The 25,922-nt window shown below is 39.3% G+C and overlaps 1 protein-coding gene across 1 annotated transcript in view; it reads right to left on the reverse strand.

Annotated features, from left to right (window-relative positions):
* Positions 1 to 2,283: 2,283 nt before the first annotated feature.
* PRKN (parkin RBR E3 ubiquitin protein ligase) overlaps positions 2,284 to 25,922 on the reverse strand; it is a 693,701-nt gene continuing 670,062 nt past the window's right edge. The window contains exons 10-12 of the mRNA XM_088052826.1: positions 18,380 to 18,466; positions 6,533 to 6,650; positions 2,284 to 3,504 (exon numbers count right to left, since the gene is read on the reverse strand). Coding sequence (XP_087908952.1) covers positions 3,395 to 3,504; positions 6,533 to 6,650; positions 18,380 to 18,466 — 315 coding nt within the window. The 3' untranslated portion in view covers positions 2,284 to 3,394. The remainder of the gene's footprint in view (positions 3,505 to 6,532; positions 6,651 to 18,379; positions 18,467 to 25,922) is intronic.

Raw genomic sequence — 25,922 nt, forward strand, 5'->3', positions numbered from 1 at the left:
GAATATTTAAACATACATCCTGTACTTAATTCATTTAACATGCACTAAAGGATCCCAGATTGCAGTACCAAGAACAAATCTGTAATTGTTTTAATCTGAAAGATGAAGAAGGTTCAAGGTAAAGAGAATTCAATTAACAAAGCTAAATCTTAATATGAAAAGGTACAGACTTCTTTTTTTTGCTTTATAGCTCCACAATAAATCATCTTCTTAGAACATACAGTTAAATTCCATTGTTTCTAGAGTGTATTGCTATGAGAGAACATAAACCCATAAGCTCTTGAAAATTTTTTATCTGCTTAAGCCTTCAGGTTTGTTACCTACTTTTATCCCTGAGGCCTGTCTCTCTTCATTAACATGGTTGCCCAGGACCACTTCCAGAGATGTGCATGCCAACCCTGAGGAAGTGCTTGCTGAGGCTGGCTTCATGAATGCCAGCAAGCAATGCCAGTGTTCAAAGTTTAAAAAAAAAGAAGATTCCCCTCCTCATGCAGCAACCAAGCCTAGAGTGTGCAGGAGCACAAAGAACAGATCCTGTGCATTCTGTCAGGAGCTGTGCCTAGTCTCAACAGGGATGTTGCCATCACACCCTAGCCAAGAGCAATTGTACTAAAAACTCAGCAGGCTCCACCATGTATGTGCACAACAAACTTCAGAAGCTACTGAACCAACCAGAGGGCTAAAGTTGAGTGAGGTGATTTTCACTCTGATATTTCAGAGCTGAAATAAGAGGAGCAGTCTGAATAGACACTGAAAACTTGGATTGTTCTGTTTTGCTTCAAAATTCAAAATAAATTGGATTTTTTCAAGACATTTTAGATATATTTTTTTTAAATGGCACTTTCCATGCAAAAAAAAAGTTACCACTGTAGGACATTTTGGATTCAATTCACACATCTCTATAGGAATTCCAGCATTCTTATAGTGTCAGCAGAGCATTAATCCATAATTTCCATGCCCTTTAAATTGTGGGAAGAATCTTAAAGAGAAATTGGATTAATAGCCTGTACCATCTCAAAGTTTGTGCATGTATTCACGGAGACATATAGTATGAACAGAGAAGATCAGGACATGTTCTGTTAAATTCCTCAGGATACACGTTTGTTTTTGGCAGAGTGCGAAATCTGGACTGTGTGATACAACCTTGAGTCAATGCTGGAACTCCTTTCTTTATTCTCCTTTCCTGCCCTTGCTTACATCTCAGGCAGATGCTTGTAATCCTGTTCTCTGACAAGCTCTTCCAAGAAAGAGGTGTTTCTATTCTAGCCTTATGACTCATGCTGGCATGTCCTTCCCAGGCCAGAAAGAAATACAGAGCTGGTCTGTAGTGCATTGACTTCAATGGACCCTGATGTAGGGGCATAAATCACATGTTTCTACGTAACAATTAAAACATTAATGTGTTAGGTCAGGCTCTAACTCAGTGAAACTGCCTTAAAGTGAATAACTCCTTCCTATATGAAGAAGACAAAAAAAAAGGGGGGGGGGGAGATTCAGACATCTTTAATTAGCTATGTTTTTGAATATGAAATATAGTGATGAACTCCCATGTAACACATGATCAAAGTAAAATTAAGCATTATTACTTTTCCCTTAGCATGTTGGAAACTAGCCATATAAATTATAAAATAGATCCAGATATAGGAAATCAAATAATGAGATAATCAGAGCTACAGTAAAATATCCCTGTTAAGACAAAATACTTACATGAGCTACATTGCAGCATTCAATTGCACTCCTACACTTCATTGTAGCTACTTCTGCATAAATTTTAGCTCAGCAGTGCCAAACAGGAAAATTACCTTTAGGAAATGTCCATTGTCTTTTCATTGCCACTTCTTTTCTTTCTCATTTTCTTAATTCTAGCAATTCACTCTCTCATTTTTTATACCTCATGCCTTCATTCTTTTGTTTCCTCACACTTTTAATGTCACTTCCAGTTTAGACAGATGAATATTCCACTGCTTTTGGACATTTTTTCTAGTGAGCCTGGGATTTTTTTTATGCCTCAAGATTCATGGTTTGCACTGATACGAGGCACACCCATATTTTCAGGACTCTACAGTCATGCCATACAAAATATTAGTTCAAACTTGATAAAAAAAAGTTATTTTGTGCTAACATTATGTCATGATCAAAGGGCTAGCCTCTCAGCTGGGAGTCTGAAACAGTCAAGGCAATGCATGACCCACCCAATATTTTTGTACTCACTCAAATGAAAAAAATTAAAATGAAAAAAAGGGAATGAAGTTTAAAATTTTGACCACTTTATTTATTGTGCGGTTTATTTTTCCAGACCTAAATTGTGCAAATCCTTACATGGTGTGTTGGATGTGGACATTACTCATTTCATTTCAGAGTAAAACATCAATGTAAAGATCACAAACAACAAAATTGTTCAGACTTGGAAATGCTATTAACTTTACTTACTGTGCTAACATTGTAAAATGAAGCTGTCCCTCTTCCCCACACCATAAGAGCAATGAATATATTTTCATAATCATACCCATATTCTAATTCAATTTAGAAGAATCATAATAGAGAAAAGCCCTGAGAAGTCTCCTGCCTTGCTTTTCTGCGTCCAAAGCATTCCATAAGTACAAGAAAAATGAAGCCCTGTGAGTGTGGCTTGCACAACACTTAATTGGATCCAGTCAGCGCTGCACCAACAGCCGCAGATAGGGCTGAAACTGCATCCTTAGCTAATCTTCCATGGTAACAAAGGCTATAATGAGTAGGTAGGCTGCCTTTGTGTTGTACATCACAAAAAGCTGGGTGTTTCCATGAGGATTTCGTTTGAAAGCAAAACCGCTACAGAAAACCTGTTAGAAAGAAACCCAGAGAAAACACTTAAGAGCCACAGCCTTCCCTCTGCCAAAAATGCTGTTAAGAAATACTGCCTTGAAATCAAAAATTGTGCTGAATGAGCGAAGAAGCAGCCAAAGAAAAACAGGAAATGATGCAGGAAACACCCCGCCTTGATGCTTGCACACTCAGACACAAGCATGTATGCAGGCTGCTCCCTCTTGCAAGAGTTATGTATTCCTGACTATAAATGTCAGGTCAGGTTCCTCATGGTAACCCTGCCAGCTCTCCATGTTGACAGACTGCCCCAGTTCAAAAAGTTGTATTTTACCCCTCTTTGTACCACAATGAGCAAGTCTGTCCATTAAAACAATTATTCTTTTCACTTAGTGGATTTAAAAGCCTTGGCATAACTTCACTGTGATTTTGGTATGATTGCATATGCAATAAAGCAAAAAACCAACAAACTAGGTCAGCTTCTGAACTCTGTGTCCCTAAAACCACTGGGATTTTTGTTCAAGCAAGTGGTTCAGAATTTGGCTCTGATAAAAACAAGCTTTAGCAGCAACACGGACTGGCCTCAGCACTGCTAGTCAAACCAGTGATCTCCCATGCAGGTTCTGTTCCACTCCAGGCCACAGTTCCAGCACCACTCAAATCTGCACTGAGGGCGAGGGCATTTCATGTGCATACAGCCACCTGCAAAATAGCAACAGAATGGCTTTGGTACTTGGAAAACACTTAGAGATGTTAGTCAACAGTAAAGAGCATTAAAATCAGCTTTCTTAGACCTTAATTTACCAACTAAGTAAATTATTTAATAAAAGTACAAAACCAAAGAATATTTCCCTGGGCTTTCTAAAACTCGCTGCTCCTCTGTTATTGGGCTTTAATGTGCTTTTCTCACTTGAGGGACTGCAGGGGTAGGAGGAAATTAAAAAAGACTATGCTAGGGATAAGGAAAAAAGATGTTAGTCTGTGGCCTCTCAAAGCAGTCCTTTGAGGAGGTACCTCCTCAAGGTTACTCCATGCAAGTCCAGCTGTGAGCCAGAAGATAAACAAAATTAAATTATTTTTTGAATTTGGATTGAAAGATTTGCAAGATGTGAAAATTTGGTAAATGAGGAGATACAGACTTTGGTGGCTGACTGCTGATGATACAAAAATTACATTTGTAAGTTAAGTTCATTTGACCTTTTTAGTATCTGAAACAGCCTTTTGATCATATCAATGTTTTTTGCATGTTGGGTTCCTTACTTCTCCATACTATGAGAGAAGTTTTAATTTCTATGCTCACCACCTTGATCAAAAGTTTATTTTGTAATTTATAAAACATTAACATTGTCAAAGGTCATTACAGAAATACACTTCAAATTGAAACTATGTTGCTTACCACACAAAGAGATCTGTTGTATAATTCAAACTGAGAGAAAAGCATGCACTATGAAGAAATGCTGAAATGTCATCTTGGTTTGACTCCAAATGGTGATGGGAGGCACAGGGAGTGTGTGTTCCCTACTGTACGAGCTGCTACCCTTACACCATGTTTTTAAAAATGCCACTCCAGAATGTTTCTCCGAAGGCAAAAACAAACAAGAATTCGTTTGTTAAAACAGGCCTGTCTGCTTCACCTGACAGAGAGAGAAAACCACTTGCGATAGCAAGGTCTATTCATCAGTTTATATCTTTGTATAAGAAGTGCAATGTGGCAGAAAGATTTTTATCTTATTTAAATGTAAACATACAATTGGTCAGCCTCCATGTTATGGTTTTTATAAAGTTTAGATCCAGTCCTCTCTTACAGTTTGTATTAAGCTGTCACTGGGTAAAACTCATCTCAGTCCTGGCGCAGGACCCAAACCCAGTAGGTGCTTTCTGTCAAACATGTGCCCTCCCTGCTAAGCTACAAAAATCACATTATTCTCTGCTATAGCACAGCTGAGATCAACAGTCAAGAGTGGAGAGTGCCTCAAGTAACGGGACCTACAGCTCTGTGAGTACAGGAGCCCTCTGAGAGGCAATGGAGGTGTGTTTAAACTCACTCGGCCTGGGGACTTAGCTGTGGGAAAGTGTTCCTCTCTTTCACTTCAGCTATTACAGGACAGTACTGGCATCCAGAAATATTCTACAATGCCTGTCATTTATATGGGCTATTACAGAGAAGTTACTGGCATTGTCACTGTCCCTGGTAAAATACGTTGTCCACAGAATATCTGGGGAAGGAAAGCAGAATTCTCCTGTGTGGAGTTAGTGTACTTCTCCCAAATGAGGACTACTGGCAGACCTTAGGATACAGCTGTCAGTCTCTTGACAGCAGCTGTATTTTGGCAGCTCTGAAGTGCTTCTTTAAGTTTACAAATAGAAGCTGGCATGTGCAGTACCCATGACTAAAGAAGAAGGCAAACACTGCACTTTTTAAGTTTCTTCCTTTTATTTGCAAAATGACAGAATCACTGAGGTGGGAAGGTCCCTTAAGGGATCATCCAATTCAAAACTGAAGTAGGGTGCTCAGAGTCTAAGAGAAAGTAAAGGTCTTACCACTCCTTCAAGCCTAACCAGAAGGGGTTTTTAGTATGGCTGTGCACAAACTCTTGAATACAAATAGTCACCATTATCATTTGTCTATTTCTAATCAGATTAAAACTTCTGGTTTTCAGTCTGTTCTACAAATCTGTAAATATTTTTTTTTACCTAGACCTCTTTTATCTCTCTTATGCTGCCCGCCTTGCTCTCTACGCTATGCCAAATCTTGTCTCACCTTCCCACTCTTCAATTCAATCTTTCTTTCCTTCTGCTTATTATGCTTGAAGGTGTCTCCCACTTTCCATCTGTCAACTGCCTTATTTTTTTTCATCAAACCCCAGATTTTAGGTTTTTGTCCTATTTCTTCCCCAGTAATATTTCTGTAGTGCTGCTGCTCAAAGTTCTCCCCTTGCAGTTCATAGAGCCTTATTTGGCGTTTTCAGTGTCTTATGTGAATGCCACAAAACTGGGAAGCATCCTCTAAATATTTGTATAATATTTAGGCAGTCATGTTAATATATTTTTATTAATTAGCATAAATACAATTAAGTCTTGGAACAGTATTAACCTATAAAGTACAGCCTATTTACCATTCCTGTTCTTCATTTTAAACACCCCAGTGCCAGCAGATTACTTTTCTTCCTGCATGGTAAGCACTGATTAATGCAGACTTTGTCAGGACTCGTGTTGCTTCCTCTAACTTGCTCTTCTGCCATGGTTGTGTGGCTGGGTTGGGATTAATCTCACTGAAATTCAGCCATACACTGTGTAGACATCTACAGCAGGACTAACTCTTCACACCCCACTTTTAGGTGTGATTTTCTGGCCTACATTTGACATACATTCTGCTGCATTGTGAGATGAGTTTTACCCTACAAATGTCTACTTTTCCCAGTGGCAACAGAAATTGTAGATAACTCACTGGACATCCAGTCATATGAATGCTACATCCAGTGCCCCATTTCCCCTATCTAAAAAATAGCTGGACATTTTGTGAGGCTTAATTAGTGGTTTTAGAACTAAGTGATTTAGGGTTAGTGTTTTCAAGCTAATTTAGTTAAGGTGACACAGGGAATTATTCAAGCTTTTTGTGCTCTCCCCTCTTGGAATAATATTATGCCTAGGTACGCCTGCACGTTCATATGTTTATACTGTAAAGTGAATTTTAAGAGACAGGTAAGTACAAGATGTCTAATAAACTTACCATTTTTTTCTACTGGAATATTGCAGTTGGGGCATGGCTTGGTTGTCTTCTTGATTGTTTCTCTAGAGGCTTCTTCCCATCGAGCTTGCATGGCTGCGTGCTCATCAACCACATACCGCTGCAAAGAGAGAGAAAGAGCACTCATGGGGGCACCGAGCCCCGCTGCAAATGCACGAAGACAGGTAAAGCAAAAGGGAAGGCAAAGGAGGAGTCAGGTGAATCTGGCTGACAACATCACATGTTAGACACCACAGGTTTGATTCTGCTTCAGGGATTAGAGCCCTGCTTGCAAGAGCAGCAAAAACACTTAAAAAAAAGTGCAACATTTGGTAATGCTGCTGCTAGGATGCTGCACAAAGGATGGTGGGGTGCCTGGAAGGAAGCTGTTTTTCATAATAAAGTGTACTCTGTTGTATTGGAGATCTGAGTTTCATTCCAGTGTAACTCTACACGAATATAACAGGCACAAAGAATAAACATAAAGATTTTGGAAAAAAGGTAAAACCCACTCATGAGCAACGAAAGCTCCCCAGGTAGAATGACACAGAAGGAAAAAGTCATCATGAAGAATCTAAAAGGGACTCCTGTGTTTGTCCTATTTATGACTGGGACAAAATTACATAATCTACACAAATGGCCTATTTGGCTGTTTCCTACCTAAAATGATAGTACAAGGACAGAAGAGATGGCAGTGCCCTGGGTCATTTCCATCACACAAGGCTGGCAACCATGTGAATAGTACCTATAATAAAAAATGCATGAAGGTTCCAACCTTGAAGCTCTGCTCTCTCCATTCATAATATGGTTTTATTCAAGCATGTGGGAAAATGAACTTAAATAAAAATATTTAATTTATAACAATTCCTGTAACTTCTTAGTGTATACCTTCTAAATAGGATTTTATGTGGATAGACTTTTATATTTATTTTTATGGATAATTTTTCAATATATTTATTTCTAGTAAGACAGGAAAAGGAAATTGGCCCAGCTTTAAACAATGCAACAAAGCCATAACTCCACTTGAATTCTGGTCATCTAGTATTGATAAAACATATAAGTTGTGTCAGTGAGTAGTGCCTAGATTTTAGTTCTTGGCTGAAATGACCTGAATTAAAATGGAATAACAAAGGCCAACATCTGCAAAAATTTATTTCCAGCTCATGTAGTGGCCATTGCAATATGCATTTAAGGAAAACTAAACCAAAACATCAAAAAAAACCCCAAACCTCACTGTCTTCTTTTAATCAGGAAACATCAATAACATGTTTGCCATTATTTATTTTACAACCTACATCAGTCTTCTCAGCCTGTGAATGTCTTTTGTTGCTCCCCACTTAATATTCTCCCATTTGCTTATCTTTTTGACGTAGAGGTGACAAAAGTGAATAAGGTCTTCTTATCTGTATCCTAGAAATGACTTTTACTTTTGTCTCTCTGCTTGTGGAGAGGGAACTCAGCCCTGCACCCTGCTGGATTATTCAGCAATTCGGCAGGAAGATGACCTCTATACAACAGCACATTAGTAAGTCCTGGGAAACAGAAAAAGCTGCTCAGGCTAATAAGAAAGAACATAATCTAGTATTGATTTCTCAACACCTACATCCTTAAGGAAGGATGACTTTTGCAAGCACTCTGAGCTAGCTCAGAGGGGCAGAGTGGGAGAGTGGGGAACACTTGACCTGGGCCTCAGTTTTCCCTGTGACAGAAATAATTATTTTTTTAATGGGAACTCATTGCTTAACATGCATACAGATGAAAATCACTACAGCAGTGACAAAACATTGCTATTCTTTTCAGAAGCACTAAATGAGAAGACCAGATGTATTTAAAATTTTTGTAATCAATCCAGAAGAGCTTCACAGTGTCTCTGTTTTTTCTCCATCTTCATGTCTCTGTTGTGATCTAATAGCAAAGGACACTGAAGCAAAATTTCACATACCAAGTTTCTAACCTTATTTTTATAAACAATTTTGATCTTAGTTCTGAAAACAAAATTGGGAGACCTTAGGAATAACTAAAAGAAAACTTCTAGCCATACACATGCAATTTACCAAGAACAAATTGCTGAAAAAAATGGTGAATTATTATTCTAGTATTTTCCATTGCAAAAATTCTAGCATGAACTAGATGCAGCAGCATATTTCAGCCTATTAGAGTTGAAACATCCCTTCTATTCCCAGTCTTGCTGATTGCTGAGTTAAAAACTTCCTGCTGCATGAACCAAATATAAAGAAATGGTACAGTGATGGAGTCCCTCTGATTCAGGGAAGAAATCATACCATCCAGATATATCAGCCTTCAGTGTTCGTTCAGTGCTCCACACCCAGTGATGGTAAGCACACATATATTTATCTGCATTTTTTCTTCAATAAAGAAAAGGTGTATGGCAATTCTTCATTACCAGTGCCTACTTGAATCATGTTCTTACATCCTAAACTAGCAAACCTAATCTCCTTGACAGTGGCCTGGGTTTGTCAAGCAGGGGGGTCTCTAACTTTGCCTGTTCTGCCTGGTCTTGGACAGGAAATTCAGAGATGCTCCAGGTGTGCGTCACACATCAGTTTGCTGAGGACAGGAGACTTTGATCACTTCTGATGCTCACTCAACACAATATGCTCTAGTTCCCCAGTTAGTATGGAACATTTGTCCCAGCACTATGGAAAAGCTACTAGATTTCATCTATGCCACTTTATGAATAAATTTTTTGATTGTCAACTCTGCTGCATATTATGACCAGGAATGAATACCCATAAATTACAGCAAGCTACAGAAAGAACTGTTGTAAGCACTATTCAATATCCCCCCTGCAGTATTCCCTCAGGGAGACAGGAAGAAAATTTTGTCTTATTATCTCTGGGTCACAGTGAAGGACGTAGATTTACTTCTAATTCTATGCTGAGCCTTTTGGAAAAACTAACAGGGATAAAGAGACCACAGAGTCTGCTGAAGACCATACAACAATACAAAAACATGTACAAGGAATGCTTTCTTTGCAGTTAATCGATATCTTACAGTACTGGAAAGAGATCTACAGGGATAGAAAACATCTTGAAATAAAGTGTCCTTCTTAGAGCAGCGTCTCATTCAGGTAAAAGAGTACACATCAACCCTCCAGTAGAGCTACATTGAAGCAAATGAAGAATGTGTTCACAAACAGCAGCTAAGAAGTACCATCCAGATTAAAAACATTAATGGCAAAGCTTCTTGTTCAAAATACTGGAAGCTGTAGATATATAATGATAAATTTTGACATCCACCGAATTCTACACCGCCTTATGTTAGCATGCTTCTTTTATGATCATGCTTATTTTGCCTGGTATAGACAACATCTGAAAACTGAAGACCCTTAATTCAGAGTACAATATGCAACTGTTAACCTTCTTTGTGCTTTGCTTTAAGATGTAATTTCTGCATTCCTGCTTGTTTACCCTTGGTGCATCATCTCTCCCTGATAAGCAAAAAAGCTGGTGATGCATAATTAAAAAACATGTATCCTAGTGAAGCTTTCTTTAAGTCCGAAATACATTTGCTTTTGATCAGAGATGCTTGGTTTTAAGAGAATTTTACTTGCAAAAATAAGCTTTTTATTTAGGGTAATAGAAATATGTAAAGTTATTTCACTTTATGTGAAATACAGAATTTTTAAAAGGTTTCGATGTCTCAAAACAGGAAGTATTACTTATTTTCTAACAAGAATGTGAGAAAAGCTATGTATATTTGAAAGGAAGACAAAGAATAATTCATTGTGCACAAGCAATGTTCAGCCCACCATAATATTTAGGTTAACACAGCCCACTAGAGCTACAGCTAGAGTTCTAAGCAAAAACAGCCTCAGCTGTTGAAGCCTGATCTACAATGGATGGTGACAGTCCAACAAATTAATTTTGTCTTCTTGGCTTCAACAGGGCTGTTTTATGAACGTGATCACATGAATTAACATACTGTCATGTTTATTGGTGCTTTTACTGCAGGGGGTAAAAATAGCTGATGTCTAGGGCACTGGATAGACCAGAGGATTTTGGGAGAAAATGGATTATTTGAACCATTCAGGAGTCAAAATCTCACAAAGAGAGAAGTACATAGCCACGTGACTATTGCTCTAGTTCAGAGACAGATTTAGGCTAATCAAAATGCTAAAGTGTGGCTATAGATAAGGAACAGAAAAGATATAAATTCAATGAGAATATGTTTCACACACAGGAAAAATAGAGGTGCCAGTACTACAATGATCCAGTTAAATCCACATGAAGCAGCTTTGTGTGAGCCAATTTGTCTACTGTGCCTAGGGAATTCTGACATAAAATGAAAGAACTGCTTTGTGATGACAGCAACTAGTTAAAATCAAATTGATATACACAGGGTATTATATTGGATACAAGATGAAAGAGTGCCTTGGTTTGGTGAGACTGCACATCAAGGTTCTCACTCTGAGGGTTGCAGCTATTCATATAATGAATTAAATTCAGGTAGATGGTGAATATTGAATTTGCACTGCTCTAAAGCAGAAAATCTAATCTAATACAGGTCATTCTTATATAACTGTTTTCCATGAGTAGAATAAAGAACGTGCCTTCTCTCGTAAGTGGCAACACAGCTGAAAACGACTGTCAGCTTAACCTCATAAACAAAAACACTCTGTCACATCTTTTCTACTTTATTGTTGCCCAAAATAGGAAAGCTAAAGTTCTCTCTATATAGTTCTCGTCTATTTCTCATTAGACAGGAAGTTAAGACCTATTCTCAGATTTCCTCTGGTGCATCTTTATTTATAACACAGAGACTAATTTTACAGGACATTTCCCGGTTATAGTTATTTTTCTTGCTCCTTTAATTAGGCACCTGTGAGTTGAAACGTCCTGAGCTTGACATTGTGAGTATCCAAATACTAAAACCCTGACCTCAGTTTCTTTTTCAGTTGTTTAAGATATTTTAGAAATCAAGCTAGGTGTGCTGTTTCTTGTATAGCCATGTTTTATTTAACTTTTAAAATTTACCTGATGGGGGAAAAAAAAAACCAGAAATCAATGGCCTAATAATAGATGTTCCACATTTCATACTGTGACTCAGGACTCACTGAAAGATGCTGTGTATGAACAACCTTTTCAGAAGCTTTTCCTTTCACTAAAATGCAGGGAAATAATTAATGGTTTTTGTGGTTAGCATTTACTATTTATCATTTAGATTATAATTAGCTGCTTAGAGACCAGGCTTCACAACCCTACATGCTTGCTGGAAATCCACGGCATGGGAGGTTAGCAGCTGTCTGTCCACGATGGAAAAGGAAGCCCGGCAGGCGATGCCTGTACATTTCATACCCCCTACTGTCAACTCCGAGACCTGCACACAGGAGGCAGTGGGAGGAAAAGATGGGCTGGAGGCTCACCTGTGGCCCAAGCGGGCTGTGAGCTTTTCCAGGAGCTACATTCCAAGAGCCTTCAGCAGGATGCCAGGTGCTGTGCCAGGCTTTCCTGGGTGTGTGTGTGCACGGATGTGCCTCTATGTTGCACCTGTGCAGCAAAAAACACGTCTGGGAAGTGATCTGATGGGTCTGCTTGAGCCAGTTGTTTGCCTGAGACATCATGCCTGAGTCAGGTTTGAGCCCAGAAACCCTGGTTAGAGTGCAGCCAGGGCTCTGGAAGTGTGTGCTGATGGACAGGGTCAGGTTTGCCCTGACTCAGCTGAGGCACTGACTGCTCTGCTTTTGGTTAGGTCCGATGGGTTCCTGGACTGACAGGGTTGCTGGATAAATTTTATACTGCCAGTTGCAGAACAGCAAAGCTATTACCTGGATCCTACATTAGCTACCTGAGGACTGTGAGGGCCGAGTTCCAAACAAGGAAAAGCTTTGATCAAACAGGTTTGATTTGAAAGTTGTGGGTCTGGGAAGGGCTTTGGGATTTGGATGACAAAGGCCTCCAGCTTATGGCTACAGCCAGGACAGGTAGTGCCCCAAAGGTTAAGAGAGGAATTGAAGTCAAGTTTTACAGCACTAGCTATAAATTTACACTGGAAGAGACTTTAGATGAAGGTTTAGAACATGTACCTTTATGCCTCAGTAAAAATGGTGTTGCTGTTTCTTGTAAGAGACCTTTGTGCCAAGCCAGCACCCTGAGTCTCAGGACCCATCAGATTTTATCTGAACTTGTGTTGACATGCCTAAAGATTTGTTTTAGTCTGTGACAGCAATTATTTAATGACCTGATGACTATTCCCCTGTTCTGCTTTCCCACAATTTTTGTATTATTGGATGGTTTAAGAGTTCCATGTATTTTTGTAACAGGAAGGTGGGAATGACCACTATAGGTACTATTGGTCAGAACAAACTGTCTCTGACCCTACAGTAAAATGCTATGCAGAGGAGTAATGGCATGGGATGATAGAAGAGGCCTTGAAAGCAGAGACACAGGATGATATGGGAGGCCCCAGCATTATAAACCAGACTCAAGGGGACAGTTACCCGAATACAGCCTTGAAGGATGGGTAAAAACAGTCTCGAGGACAGCAAAGAGAACAAAGGCATAACTGACTTGGGTAAAGCACATCAACATTGGCTTGTGTGTCAGAGGAGTCTGTTAACAAATACGTAAGACTGACTCCAGGCAGATTATACAGTAAGAAGAAAAAAAAATATCAATATCATGCTCCTTCTGATAAAGGATTCACTATACCAGCCCATTCCAGACTGCAGCTATTGAGCCTAGAACCCAGAGGAGCAGTGGAATGTTAAAAATAACACCAGGAAAACGGGTGTTACCAGAAAGTTTGCATATCCTTTATTTTAACTATAATTTGAACTGTAAGTCCTAGTGTTATTGTAAATGGGCTTAAAAATACTTCATTGATTAGCTAAGACTTCGATAAAACTAGCAATACACTTTTTACTTTGCATATACAGTGAACAGAGTCTGAAATTAACACCTTTAGCAGATTTTAAATGTAAAAATCTCTTTAGAGATTTTAAATGTAACAAAATGGTAGAAATTTACACCACCTAGTCTGTAACCTAGCAAGAAATGGGTAAGAACTTCTAGCTGCATCAGCAGCTAAAGATGAATATTTAAAGAAGGATTTTACTGGATTGCATGGCCAGATTTGCTAGAACAGACTCATGACTAGCTGGAATTAAAGCTTGGGCTAAGACTACATATGTTCTGACAGGATTTTTAAGTTTGGTAGGACAAGATAATCAGCAGCTTCTTGGAGAAAATTTGTTCACAGAACCAAATTTAAAACACTTTTTTAATAACACATTTCATCCAGGTTGTGTTACATTTTTCCCCCCCAAACACTTATGACTCTGTAACCCATATTCTACTCGTGTATTTACATAGGCACCACTTTTGCATCGGTGTCATTGCTATTACAGTTTACCTTGCTGGTGTCTCGTCAACGTGTCCAGCACCAAAACCACCCTGGAAGCTACTCTGAAAAAGTTCAAATCTAATATGTGGCCACATTTTATTGAGCAGTTGCTAGTGGGCAAGCGTGTGCATTGCTTATCCTTGTAAAAGAAAAACCATCTAGAAAGGTTTTGTGCTAAGAAAGATAAGCTAATTTTAAGGTAGGGAATTACAGAGGAAGCTGGTTTATGGCTACATTCCCCACCAGCACAGACGTGTGAGGTTAAAAGAGGCCAGGAAGCTTGGTTTTGTGGTGTAAATAGCAGGGACTATGCGGTTTTCTAAACCTACATCTGGCTGGAGTCAACTTTACCGTGTCATTGATTCCATCATTCACACTGTGCCTTTTAATTAATCAAATATTATTTTGTCTGTCATCCCAAAGTTCAAACAGCTCCAGGAGTCTGCAATGGTTTTAAAACAAAGCTTCTTAACTGATATTGCCACAGATAAATTTTATTTTCCCTGAAATAATGTAATTTACACTCTAAGATGGGAAAAATATCAGTCCTGCACTAGTAAGTAAATGTTTAAGATAAGCTTCCAATGACCTATCTAGACTAAAAGTACACATTACAGCAGAAAGAGAACATTTTATCCTTCCCAATGGGCCATGCAATATCTGTGCACAGATCTGAAGGGTCAGGATACACCAGTAGTTAAAGCTGGGCTGCTCTCTGCATGCTTGCTGCCGAGTTTGCCTTTTCTACCCCAAGCAGCAAGTAATGCCATTTAGCTTCCCTAAAGCTTCCAACTCCTTCATTTGGAATAGACTTTCAAGACCACATGTGGCACCTGCTTCATCCCTCCTATGTCCTACAGTTGTGCTTGCCCTCTTCCTCCCTCCTGCCAACTTACCCTATTCCCCCTTCCATCCTTCCCTACCCTCCTTCACAGTCCCACCAGCTACACTCCCCTCAGGCTTCCTCCTCCCTCCTTTTGACATCTGCCCAAGCACAAGGCCCATTTCACCACCACTGTTTATGTTTCCTGGACCCTCATAGCTGTGCCATGTCATTTCACATCTCTCTTTCCTTTCCTCCATCTGGAGCTTCCACTCCATCTGACAGGTTACAGCCCCTCCAGTCAGCTCTTGGCTTTCACTAACACTCAAATTCCTCTATAGCAGGCTCTATTTCTCCTTCTCTTTCTCCAAGTCTTCCCAAATTGGTGCCAGGCTCTGAGGGTACCATCAGACCTTGCTCTCCCAGTTCCCTGCTAATCCCCACATGCTGGTCATGGCTCAGGAACCCATGTCACTGCCTAGTGACACTGCAGCTGCCTCCAGCTCCCCACATCCCTGCCCAGCCCAGTCACAGGCCACCTCTGGACCCACCTTCCACCATTTGGGCTCATCCCTGTCCTCAGGCCCTGTCCTGACACACAGAAAGTCCCCAAGAAATAGACGGCCCTTGCAGAGCCTTGACACACTTTAGGAGATCTGCACGGAGTGTCACCACAGCTCTTCCTGCTCTCTACGCTGCCATCAACTCCTGGTCACCCAATTCCCCTACAACAACTCTCCTTTCTGGTTTTTCTTTCACCTCTTTCACACTCCTCATGCTGCACCATGTTCACCTCTGTCATGCTGACTTAGGCCTCAACATGTCCACAGTGTTTCATCTTGTTGAACATCATAGACCTGCAGGCATTTGCAGAGATGTGACGGCAAGAGGTCCTTTCACTGGCCACAGCCACTACAGGCTAAAGCAAACCCTGCATTTTTCTTATTGGAAGTATTTCCCTGAAACTGATTGTGTATCCGGCGCCTGTTCTGGAGAGGAACAGTTTAGCGGCAGTGTCTGACCCTTAAATTCAACTGGCACGAGCTGTGACAATAAGATGCCTTGATAAAAGAAATGATATGGAAGGGATCCAGACAGGAGTCAAATTGGAGACAACCCTGGCATTATTCCTGCCTTGAAAGAGGCCCCGGTCAAAGATAAAACAAACCTTCTCACTGCCTCACCAAGCACTACAGTCACAGCCAGTTAGGTCTGACACACAGACCGATGCACCTGGCAGGTGATGCCAAGTGGAACAGACAGCCTGAAAGCACAGGTGGGTAAATGTTTACACTAATTTCAGGGATAGAGATGGAAAGTGTCCCACAGGCCCTGTTCTCCAGGCATGCCCCCGAATGGTTTGTGTGCCCGGTGCCCGTGTGCAGGGCGGCTCTGCAGGGATGCTGGGCGGCTGAAAGCAGCATCTCACCAGCACCGGCACTCGCCCTCTGCCTGCTGCCACTCGGTTTGCTCGCCCGGCTGAGGAAAATGAGGGAAAACATTCCTTCAGGGGCATAGCACCGCCTCGTGGAGACGTTTAATTAGTACAGCTCTCAGTTTCTTAGGGGAGGCGAAGGCAGACCTAAGTCAATGAACTTCAGCTTAGACTGGAGTCTCAATGAATCCTGCACAGTCTGTGGTCCTGTCTGTGCGGGGGACTTGATTTGTAAAGGTGCAAGAGTTATTCTGATACTATCATTTATCTGTTTTGGAACAGTTCCTTGAGAGTACAGGAATTTTTTCAGGAACAGCAAGAACATTCACATGACATTAGAACTGCAACAGTAATCAACATTGCTAAGTTAACTAAGGTTTGCTAAGGTTTAATTGGGTGCAATTCATGTGCTGTGAGATTGAATCAGATGGGTGAAGTGCTCCCATTGTTATAAGAAAAAGCTAAGGCAAAAATCAAATATTTAAAATAAATGAAGTCTTCCTATGGTATTGTGATTGGCATATCTTTATCTCTGCATTACAAGGTAAAAATTACAAGAACTCTACCTTTCACAGAGCCAATATTGTTGAACTAACTTTTAATGTGCCGTGACAACTTTCAGTACTCTAGGCAAAACTCTAAGCATAATTAACTTAATGAATATAGAGCTCTCTGTTCATGTTGAGATGTATTCAGGTTCTAGCTCAGTTTAATTCAGGTAAGACCTTGAACCCTGGTCTCCTGCTTTACGGGGTGCTTTAAGCATCTCTCAATGTCTCTGTTGAAGCTGCTTTGCGTTTCATAGAAATGTGGATAGGAACTGGGAGACTGCTCTAAGGCTATCACAAATAAAATTAAACTGTTCATCACAGAGGGCAGCTAAGCTGAAAATCTCCTTATTATATATACATATGGCTTCAAAAATGGGTTGCACAAATTCATGGAAAAAAAAATGCCAATAGCTACTAGACATAAAATACCACATGTGCATCACAAATCACTAGAGGCTGGGAAATTAGATGGATTTTGTGTCTGATACAATACACATGTTCCAGGTCAACAGAGGTAAACACCCTGACTGACTACAAAGATACTGGCCATTTCATTCTGTCTCAACTAGTGCTAATTATTTTTATAAATTAGAAGAGGTTCACTAAGAAAGATTAAAGGGAAGAATCTCTACACAGGTCATGACCTAGTGCAAGGTCTGCAAAGTATGGCATATGAACCATCTTCAGGTAGCACACGGCAAAGATTCCCAGTAGAATTTCTCTTCTCTGCCAGTGTCTGTGTTCAGTGAGTCCCCAAAAGCCAGCCTCAGACAGAGCCTGCCTGCAGGCCCTTACAGCAGCTTAGCACACCTCCTTGTGAGCTGGCTGGATGCAAACCCTCATCAGCACCTGCCCATAAACCTTTATCTGCCACACTGGACTCTGTGGAGGCTCAAGGTTTGAGTTTCCTCTTAGCATTAGACTGGACAGATATCTGAATACCAGTTTTTTGCTACCTAGGAGTGCAGCCTGGGCATCAGGCTGTGAGATATTTAGGGGATATGTTTCCTATTCTTTCTCTCCCTTTTTTTTTTTTTTTAATTTTTTTTAAATTTTTTTTTTTTTAAGTTGGAAAGACTATGGTTTACATGATTTATTTATTTCAAGGAAAACTTGAATCTCAAACAAAGAGAAATACCAGGAGAGAAAAACGATTTCCTGTGTAGGTCTATAGCTACAATAGCTACAAAATGATAGAGCAGCCTAGAATAATTATCATCTAACACCTTGCAGCCTAGACAATATATTTTTTATTTCTGTAAGTTGAACATAAATTACCAATAGTATTTTCTGCATAGGCTGTGTAAAAGCCCTGTTATTCGGCCCAAACCCGCATGATTTCCTGACTGGTGCACTGAAAATAAGCGGAAAGGCAGCAAGACTATACAAAGCCTTTCAAAAGTGCTCACACTGAATAGAGACAACCCTAGAAGCCCACTGGGAAGGCCTTTTCTTTATCAGCTGATGGCAGAGGCCTGTGTGTTCCTGACAGAACTCAGCTACTCTATCATTCCAAGAGAGTGAAATCCACCGCAAAGCCAGTTTGGCAACTCCGACGTCTGGAGTAATTCAACATGAATGCAATTGCTTTTACTTAGGATTATAATTAGGACCCATTTGACAAATTTCACTCTGGCTGGGCCAAGGATAATGATCAGGAATTGTGAGATCCATACCTTCTGGGCCATGGCTCCCTGTGGGCTGAGGAGAGAGTTGCATTCCCCTTCATGGAATTCTTCTTTACATTCACGGCAGAACACGAACTGGAAAACAAACAAAAGCATGCCAGTCTTAAAAACACATTAGGGACATAGCAGGTTACAAGCATGAAGAGTCATACAACAGATGATCCCTTGCCCTTCTGTTCCCATTAAATTCCCATAATCCTCCTAATTGTGCATCTTATTATACACTCTGATCATTAACACGACAATTTTGCTGTTATTATTTTACATTTCACCAGTAAAGCAACATAAATGCCATTATTAAAAATGAGATTTTGCAATGTGGTTCATTTAGGGACGTAAAGTCATACTAGATAGTTCTGGGTGTGCTTTTCCTGCTGTGAAATCTATTTAAAGAAGAAGGGTGACAGCTGAAAAAGGCTGTTCTGCTGTACAGTGTTTGCTAGTGGAAATAGTCTATTCATAGTTCTGAATCAAATGCCTTCTCTGTAGAAAATGGTTGATGACTTTGCTAGGGGATGACCACTTTATAAAAGGCCATATGAAATACCATTTTCTAGGTAATTATATCCTTGCTATAGACCTTTATAGGATGGTTAAAAAAATCCATAGAAAGAGCACAATGATAGGATACTTAACACAAGGATCTACCTCTAGACCTTTATTACATTTTTAGCAGTTGTTCTGGTTTTATCCTCCTTAAATAAGATTGTCTTTACATAAGGCTTCATTGAAAAGTAATGTTTTTTGCAGATAAGTGAAACAATTGTCCCTAGCTCAGACTGCCTGCCTCTGCCACCTAAAGTGGTTCATATGTATCAGGTTTGATGCCTTTTTTTAAGCTCTAAAATGAAGATATCTGACTTGACATGTGTCAAAATCTTTGACCCATCAATGCTGCGTTACATTCTGTGTCCTTGCAGGTAAGGGGAAAAGTCAATAATGTAGAATGGGTCTCTCTTATGCTGTTTTAAAGCTATGCTGTCTTGATGCAACTCCAGACTCTGAAAGATCTCTCAGCAGTAAGCCATTCTGACTGGAATTATAAGCAAGACTGATAAAACAGCCTTGATTTTTAGATACAGAGGTACATTCACATGTAATGAATAAAGGATATCAGGAGGACATGACACTAGAACGTTTGTCTGCCAGTAATTCCAGCTTTTGTATTTTCATTTTGAACTCTTTCAAGCTGTATTTTCACTTTTCTAAGGAGCACTGAAAATCATATTTTATTGTCATGCTAAAGAAAGTGCCCTTTATGAAAAGAAGCATTGTGCAAGTCAAAAAGGATTGATCCTGTTATTCAGAAAGTCAGGGAAATTTGGAGCAGTGGAGTGGAGTGAGTACTCTAACTTCCAGAGATATCAAAACCTATTCACTTATTTGCTTTTGTGTCACTTCTCCCTCTATTTTGTCATTGATCTAAAATGTTTTGTTTTACTTCAACCAACACTGATTTGTTAATTCACTCGTGGTTGTTAGCAAACAGCTTCACAATGGAGGCACTTTTTTTGCAGGGTATGTTGTATAGGAGGCTGCATTGTTGTAACAGAGCATCATTTAAATACAACAGTGATTTGCAGTGCATTAGTGGTCAAAAGTTTTGGGTGTGTTAAGCTCTGCTCAAACGCATAGAGAGAGGTACTTACACTTTCCATCTGGTCTTTCCTAAATCACCATTTCCTAAGGTCTTAAAGACTTGTTATCCTTTAACATTTAAGGTTATGACCAGGGTTTAATTGAATTTCCCTCCGTGTATCCTACTCTCTTTTTCCTTTGTGATTTTATTTCCTTATGAGCACATCTGACTGACAACATTTGTCTGATAGTGTTTTGTATACGCTTTATCACTGCCTTAGCACACAATGCCTCAGCTTGCTTTCCTTACTCCAATCTCTCTTTTCCCATGCAAGCACAATTTTAAACCTTTCATAAACATTGTAAAGGGAGAAATTATGAAGAAATAGAAGAAAAACAACCAGGGCATATATTTTGCAGAGACATTCTGGCTGGCTAGTTTATGTGGCATTGGTGTTTATTACAATAATAAAATTCATAAGCTCCTTCAGTACTATTTAAGACATGAAATGCATTTTCTCATTATAGAGGCCATAATTCATACTTGCCTTTGAATGAAATGATCTATCTTTGGTACCAATGTTACCAATGTTTTCCCCACAGGCCTATTGGAAACATTCATGAGTGTATAACGGGGCCTTTCACTAACAATTGTATATCCTACAAGCAAGTCTGTGAGTGGGCCTGCCACATCCTCATAAGGAAACAAAGCCTGATTTTTTTGTGAGACAGGATACTCTTTTCACATCTTATTAGATAATGGATGAGATGTAGAATCAGTTCTGTGGCAAAGAAACACCCTGGAGGCTGATCGGTTTGTCAGAATAATAGGCATCTCCCAACAGAAATGCATTAAGCACTCCCTTTTTATGGCAAGGCATGCATCATAAGGAAAAGGCATGTCACTTACAACAAAGAGCAGTTTGTGATAGTTCTATTCATTTTTTACTTTCAGACATGAAAAATATGATAAATTTTCAGTAACAAAATGCAGTTGCAGTAAGCAACTGCAAAAATGCTGTCAGTTAACTTGTATTTTATGGCTTCATTAATATTAATACAGTTACTTTGCCCTTGGAAAGGAAAGGATTTGATGTTCAGTCAGGATTTAATACTTTTGCATAAATTTAATGTTAGTAAGTGTTTAAAATTACTATAAGTAGTGTAATTACTAATAATAGTCACACCTTCTTTTCCTTCTTGTGCCAAAAAAAGACTGGCAGATTGCTGTGATAATATAAACAGCAGATAAACTTTCTATGTCTTTACGCATTTAACACTTACTGTTGTTACCCTTGAAAGATTCTTTGGTTGGAAAACAACCAACACAAAGAATAAATCCCAAAGGTTCAAACCTAACCCTGCATTAAAAAGAGGATTAGCAGGGAAATCCCCAAAGCACTTAAGGGATTTAGGCACTGGAAATTAATATAACCTGTGTGTGGGCTATTAGAGGCTTTTGAATATCTGTAAAAATGTATGAGATAGGCCCAAGCAGAAATCCTAAATCCAGTGACCTCAGAATAGGGGGTATTAAAAACCTCAACAGGGATTCAGATCCTGTTTTTAAAATCCTCCTATTATGATTATTCAAACAAAAGGTAAAATCAGACCAAACTCCAGTCACTTCTATGGAATTTAAACACCACAGATGATGTCTGCAGTGATGCTGAATAAAAACTAGAGTGGTAAAATGAAGCTTCAGTCTCAATTTTTCCTGACTGGTCAATTTATAGTATTTTTAGTTTGGAAGTGGGAGCAGAATGTAGCTCTTTTTTTCTTAAATGAAAGAAAAATTATTTTGTAATTTGCATGCTATGCTGCTTGGTTTTTTAGAAGTAAGATTTTACCATTTCCTTTTCCACAACATTTCAAAGATTGCTCTCCCTTGGATTAAGCACCACAGCTCTCATTCTCTCCCTTGCCTACTGCAAATGCCTTTTCTTTGGTCTCTGATAATATCTCCTTTATATACAGTGCTTAAACATTACTGTTAAAATTATCTTTCTTCCAGCTTCAGTAAAATACCCCTATTCCCTGCACAAAGCTTCGAGTTTGAGCTCCCTTCTTTTATTTTGAAGTTACTCCCCAACTCCTTTTCTTTTTCACCCTTACCTCCTTCCACGTGTCTACACAGCAGAATGCAGGGAAGTTTGCAGTGAGGCAGTCATAGACAAGGTTTAATCTGCAGCACTGTAGGTGCACTGCTAGGGACTTCTGTGCAGGTAAAAACTCAAGCACATACCCAGATTTCTTACCAGCCTTCTGCAATCCATGTTGAAATTGGAACTACCATTTCTTCCCTCCTATTGTTACCACTATTGGCTTTGTACTGAAGACAGACCATGTTCTGGCCAAGGTGTGTCTTCCAAAGCAAACTTTCACATCCATATTAAAGACATCAGGTGAGGAAAGATGCACTTATACTTCCAGTACAGTGTTTCATTGGGTCTTCAAAATCACTTTTAAAATTCGTATCTAATGTCTACTTTGACTCTTCCTAATTTCAGCTTCCAGCCACTGCTTGCTGGTTTGCATTTCTCTGCTAAAATAAAGAGTCTTTCAGTATCCCATACTTTGTTCCTGTGAAGGTGCTTAGGTACTGTAATTAAGATACCTCTGAAGCTTGTTTAACCTAAACAGAGAAACTCCTAAGCTTCTCACTGGTTAAACCATTCATCAAATCCCTCTCTCCTCCAGCACCAAATGATATTCATTGCACTTTTCTGAGGATTGTCTTGTTTTTGTCATATTATAGTTATCTTTGACTAATCTCTATCATTGCTGTGCTGCATCAGCAAAGTTTTTTTATGTACTTCTGAATCACTGTTGTGTATTGAATCATGACAGGTTTGCTGACAGGCCCTGTCAAATGCAGCTACCAACACCCTACTTTGCATAGATTCTTCACATAAAACACTGCTTTTCTGTGATCTGGCAGTTTTTAAACCCTCATGACCAAAGCATGACGACATGACCCTCATGACCTGACAGTGATGAGACTGCTGCTGCTCAGACCACAACCACATCATTTGGAACTCAGCCCACTAAAACCTTTTATTGATATAATATGGTGATGAATTCCTTATCAGAATATTCTCTAGTTTGAAGTCTTACAATAAGACTTGAAGAAATTGATTTTGTGCAATTACTTTTTCTTCTCAAACCTGTAATTTCACCATAGAATGAAATCAGTTTCTTTTGCTATGGCTTGTTGTCACTGAGAATATATTGACTTGTAAAATCTTATAAAAATCACTTCTTCTACCTTTTCTCTTTTCATCATCCCTCATTCAGTGTTGGCTGTCTGGACCCCCCACTACTGATGAGAACTGCGAAAATTAAAAGCTAATGAATGCAGGATCAACATCTTCATCAGTACTAAAGCAAAACTAGCATGCAAGCAATGCAAAGTTTCTTAAAAACCAAAACTATATGAGCAAAGAAAACCAACACAGACCTCCTCACCTTTCATTTAAAATGCAGTGCTTACAACTTTTACCTTCTCTCTCAGGACAACAATTCAAGAAATTAACCTTCAAGGCATCTATTCACTCTTTCTTTTAAAATCAAGCTCAAAACCAAACCAAACGAGTGCTACATTATAATTCATGCTAAGGCTGAAATAAACCACAGCTGACAAGTGTTAATTCTATTATTTATTGAGCTGCCAGAAAATGTACTTTAAGCGCTCCTGTAATGTGGGAAGGCTATAGTATAGTCTAGAGAGAATCCCAGAGGAGCCATGTATAATCTAAGACACATATGGAACTAAATAGACATTTTTAGGTCTTCAAAACCATTTTGATTATATATTGCACATCAAAGCAAAATAAGCATTCTAAGATACTTGCACAGCTTTCATCACCATAGCATCAGAACATCTTGGAGCTGTAAGAAAACCTCTTTCATTGCATGCCAGTGAAGCAACAGAGGACTGCTCTTTCTTTCAGTGACTGAAGCCTAATTTGTAGAAAACCTGGGCCACAGATCTGTAAAATTTGAGGATCTTAATTCAGTTGATATGCTTACCTAAATGCCACTGAGAATCCAGACTAACGGTACTTGTCCAAGATCACATAGCAGCACATAAAGGAGATTTCCAGGTTTTAGACATTGGACTCCCCCAATAGCCATCTCAGACCATTCTTCTAAAGTACCGCATTCTGGTTTCATAAGGTCAAAACTTTACATAATAGAGGCAATCAGTGAAGTATTTCCATGCTATCTCCCCCTCTCTTTTGTAAATGAAAATATAGTGGAGGAGTGTAACTAAGTAGTCACCAATCACACAGAGTTCCAACCATCAAATAATTATATGGTATAGAGAAAATGTATAGAGAGTGTTTTATTAAGTGGTAGTAGAAATAAAACACTGGGTAGGTAAAAAATTAATTATCTTCACCGGACAACATCAACATCTGGTCAAAAAAACTTCCTTGAAAATGTAAAATATTATAAGGCACCAAGTTTCAATCCTAAATGAGCTTTTGTAGCCAAACCATAGGCTGCTGATTGGAGCAAACATTTATATTAAAAATATGAACATGCCTTAAGAGAAATCAAAGCAATCAGTAAGTGACAAATAGAGTGACACGAGTAGTTTCTCTCTATAGTGTTTCTGTTTAGAAAAACATGGTTTCCAAATGCACTTTCCAAAGTACAAGTTACTTTATAGTGACTGAGAAGTACATACAGATTTATTTTTTTTCTTCTAGAAAAGCCCCCAAAGCCCAGATTTCACAGAAAAAGATTTTACCATGCTGCATGTCTTTTGAGTAAGACAGGACTTGGATCTCGGTGAGAATTCAGACCTCCATAAACACAGAGTATTTTTTACTCTGAAACTATTTATTTCTACCCAAAGTCAGTTAAAACAACCCCTCACCTTCTGCAAAGGTCACAGTTCTTGTCTTGCTGCTGCTGTGAACCAGACATCTCAGGTGTTGGATTGACTTTGCCTCTGGCACTTTATTATATCCAGAACCAAGTGTGAGACCATCATCCACACACCCTGTCTTTTGGTATTTCTTGTCCTCACAACAGGAGACTTTTAAAGCAGAATATTTACCATCTGGAGTAGCTATGTTTACTCAGAATTTGTGGCTTTGCCAATTGGCAGTTACAGAAAAACCTGCAAATACTACAATGAAGATAAATGCCCCAGTAGAAAAAGCATTCATTTCTAATGACACCAGTTTTATCAGATATAAGGCAATTGCACAGCATAGTAGTACTTGTAGAGCAATTTTGGGCTTTTTCCTTATAATAAAGTACACACATTTACTATGCATGTTTCAGCTAAAATCAAACTTTTGTGAGAAGCATGACAATCTGTCAAAACATGGTTTCAAAAATACAGCTGCATTCTCTGTGCAGCTTTTGCAATCTAAGGGCAATTTGCCATCAATACTATAAGAGGCAATTTTCTATAAACATAAAAAGCTTTAAGCATAGGACTACATTAAGTTTTCAATGTTTTCCTTTTGAATCTGAAAGTAAATGTCTCCTTCCTGACTTCTGCAAAACAACCCATGGGCTCATTTCCTAAGATCTAGACGATGGCATTTACGTCTGAAGCCTCTTCAGTGACTGCTGGCGAGTTTGTGCCCACAGCTGTCCTGGAGCTCGCCTTACATCAGGCAGCATTAACCTAAAAGGTGGGCTGGTTAAACTGACAGCGTAAGCTCAAAAAACCTGTTCCAGGCCTCCCCAACCCTAATTTGCTGATTTATGTGGATTGGAAATCTTATTTCTGCTTCCCAGCCCCCTTCTTCGTCAATTTGTATTCTAACCACTGCAAGAAATGGAAGAGAAGAAAAAAGCAGGGTCACACCCAGATACTTCTTTTAGAAGTGACTTTAGGCCTCTGTGGGAGAATCTTTCCAGATTCCTCTACCTATACTACATACAAGGGTATTACACAATCTTGTTCTTAGCATGTTGGCGAGGA

This window comes from Pseudopodoces humilis, chromosome 3, assembly GCF_049639895.1.
Source record: "Pseudopodoces humilis isolate 2021_Gansu_Grassland_sample_001 chromosome 3, ASM4963989v1, whole genome shotgun sequence".
NCBI classification, from domain to species: Eukaryota; Metazoa; Chordata; class Aves; order Passeriformes; family Paridae; genus Pseudopodoces; species Pseudopodoces humilis.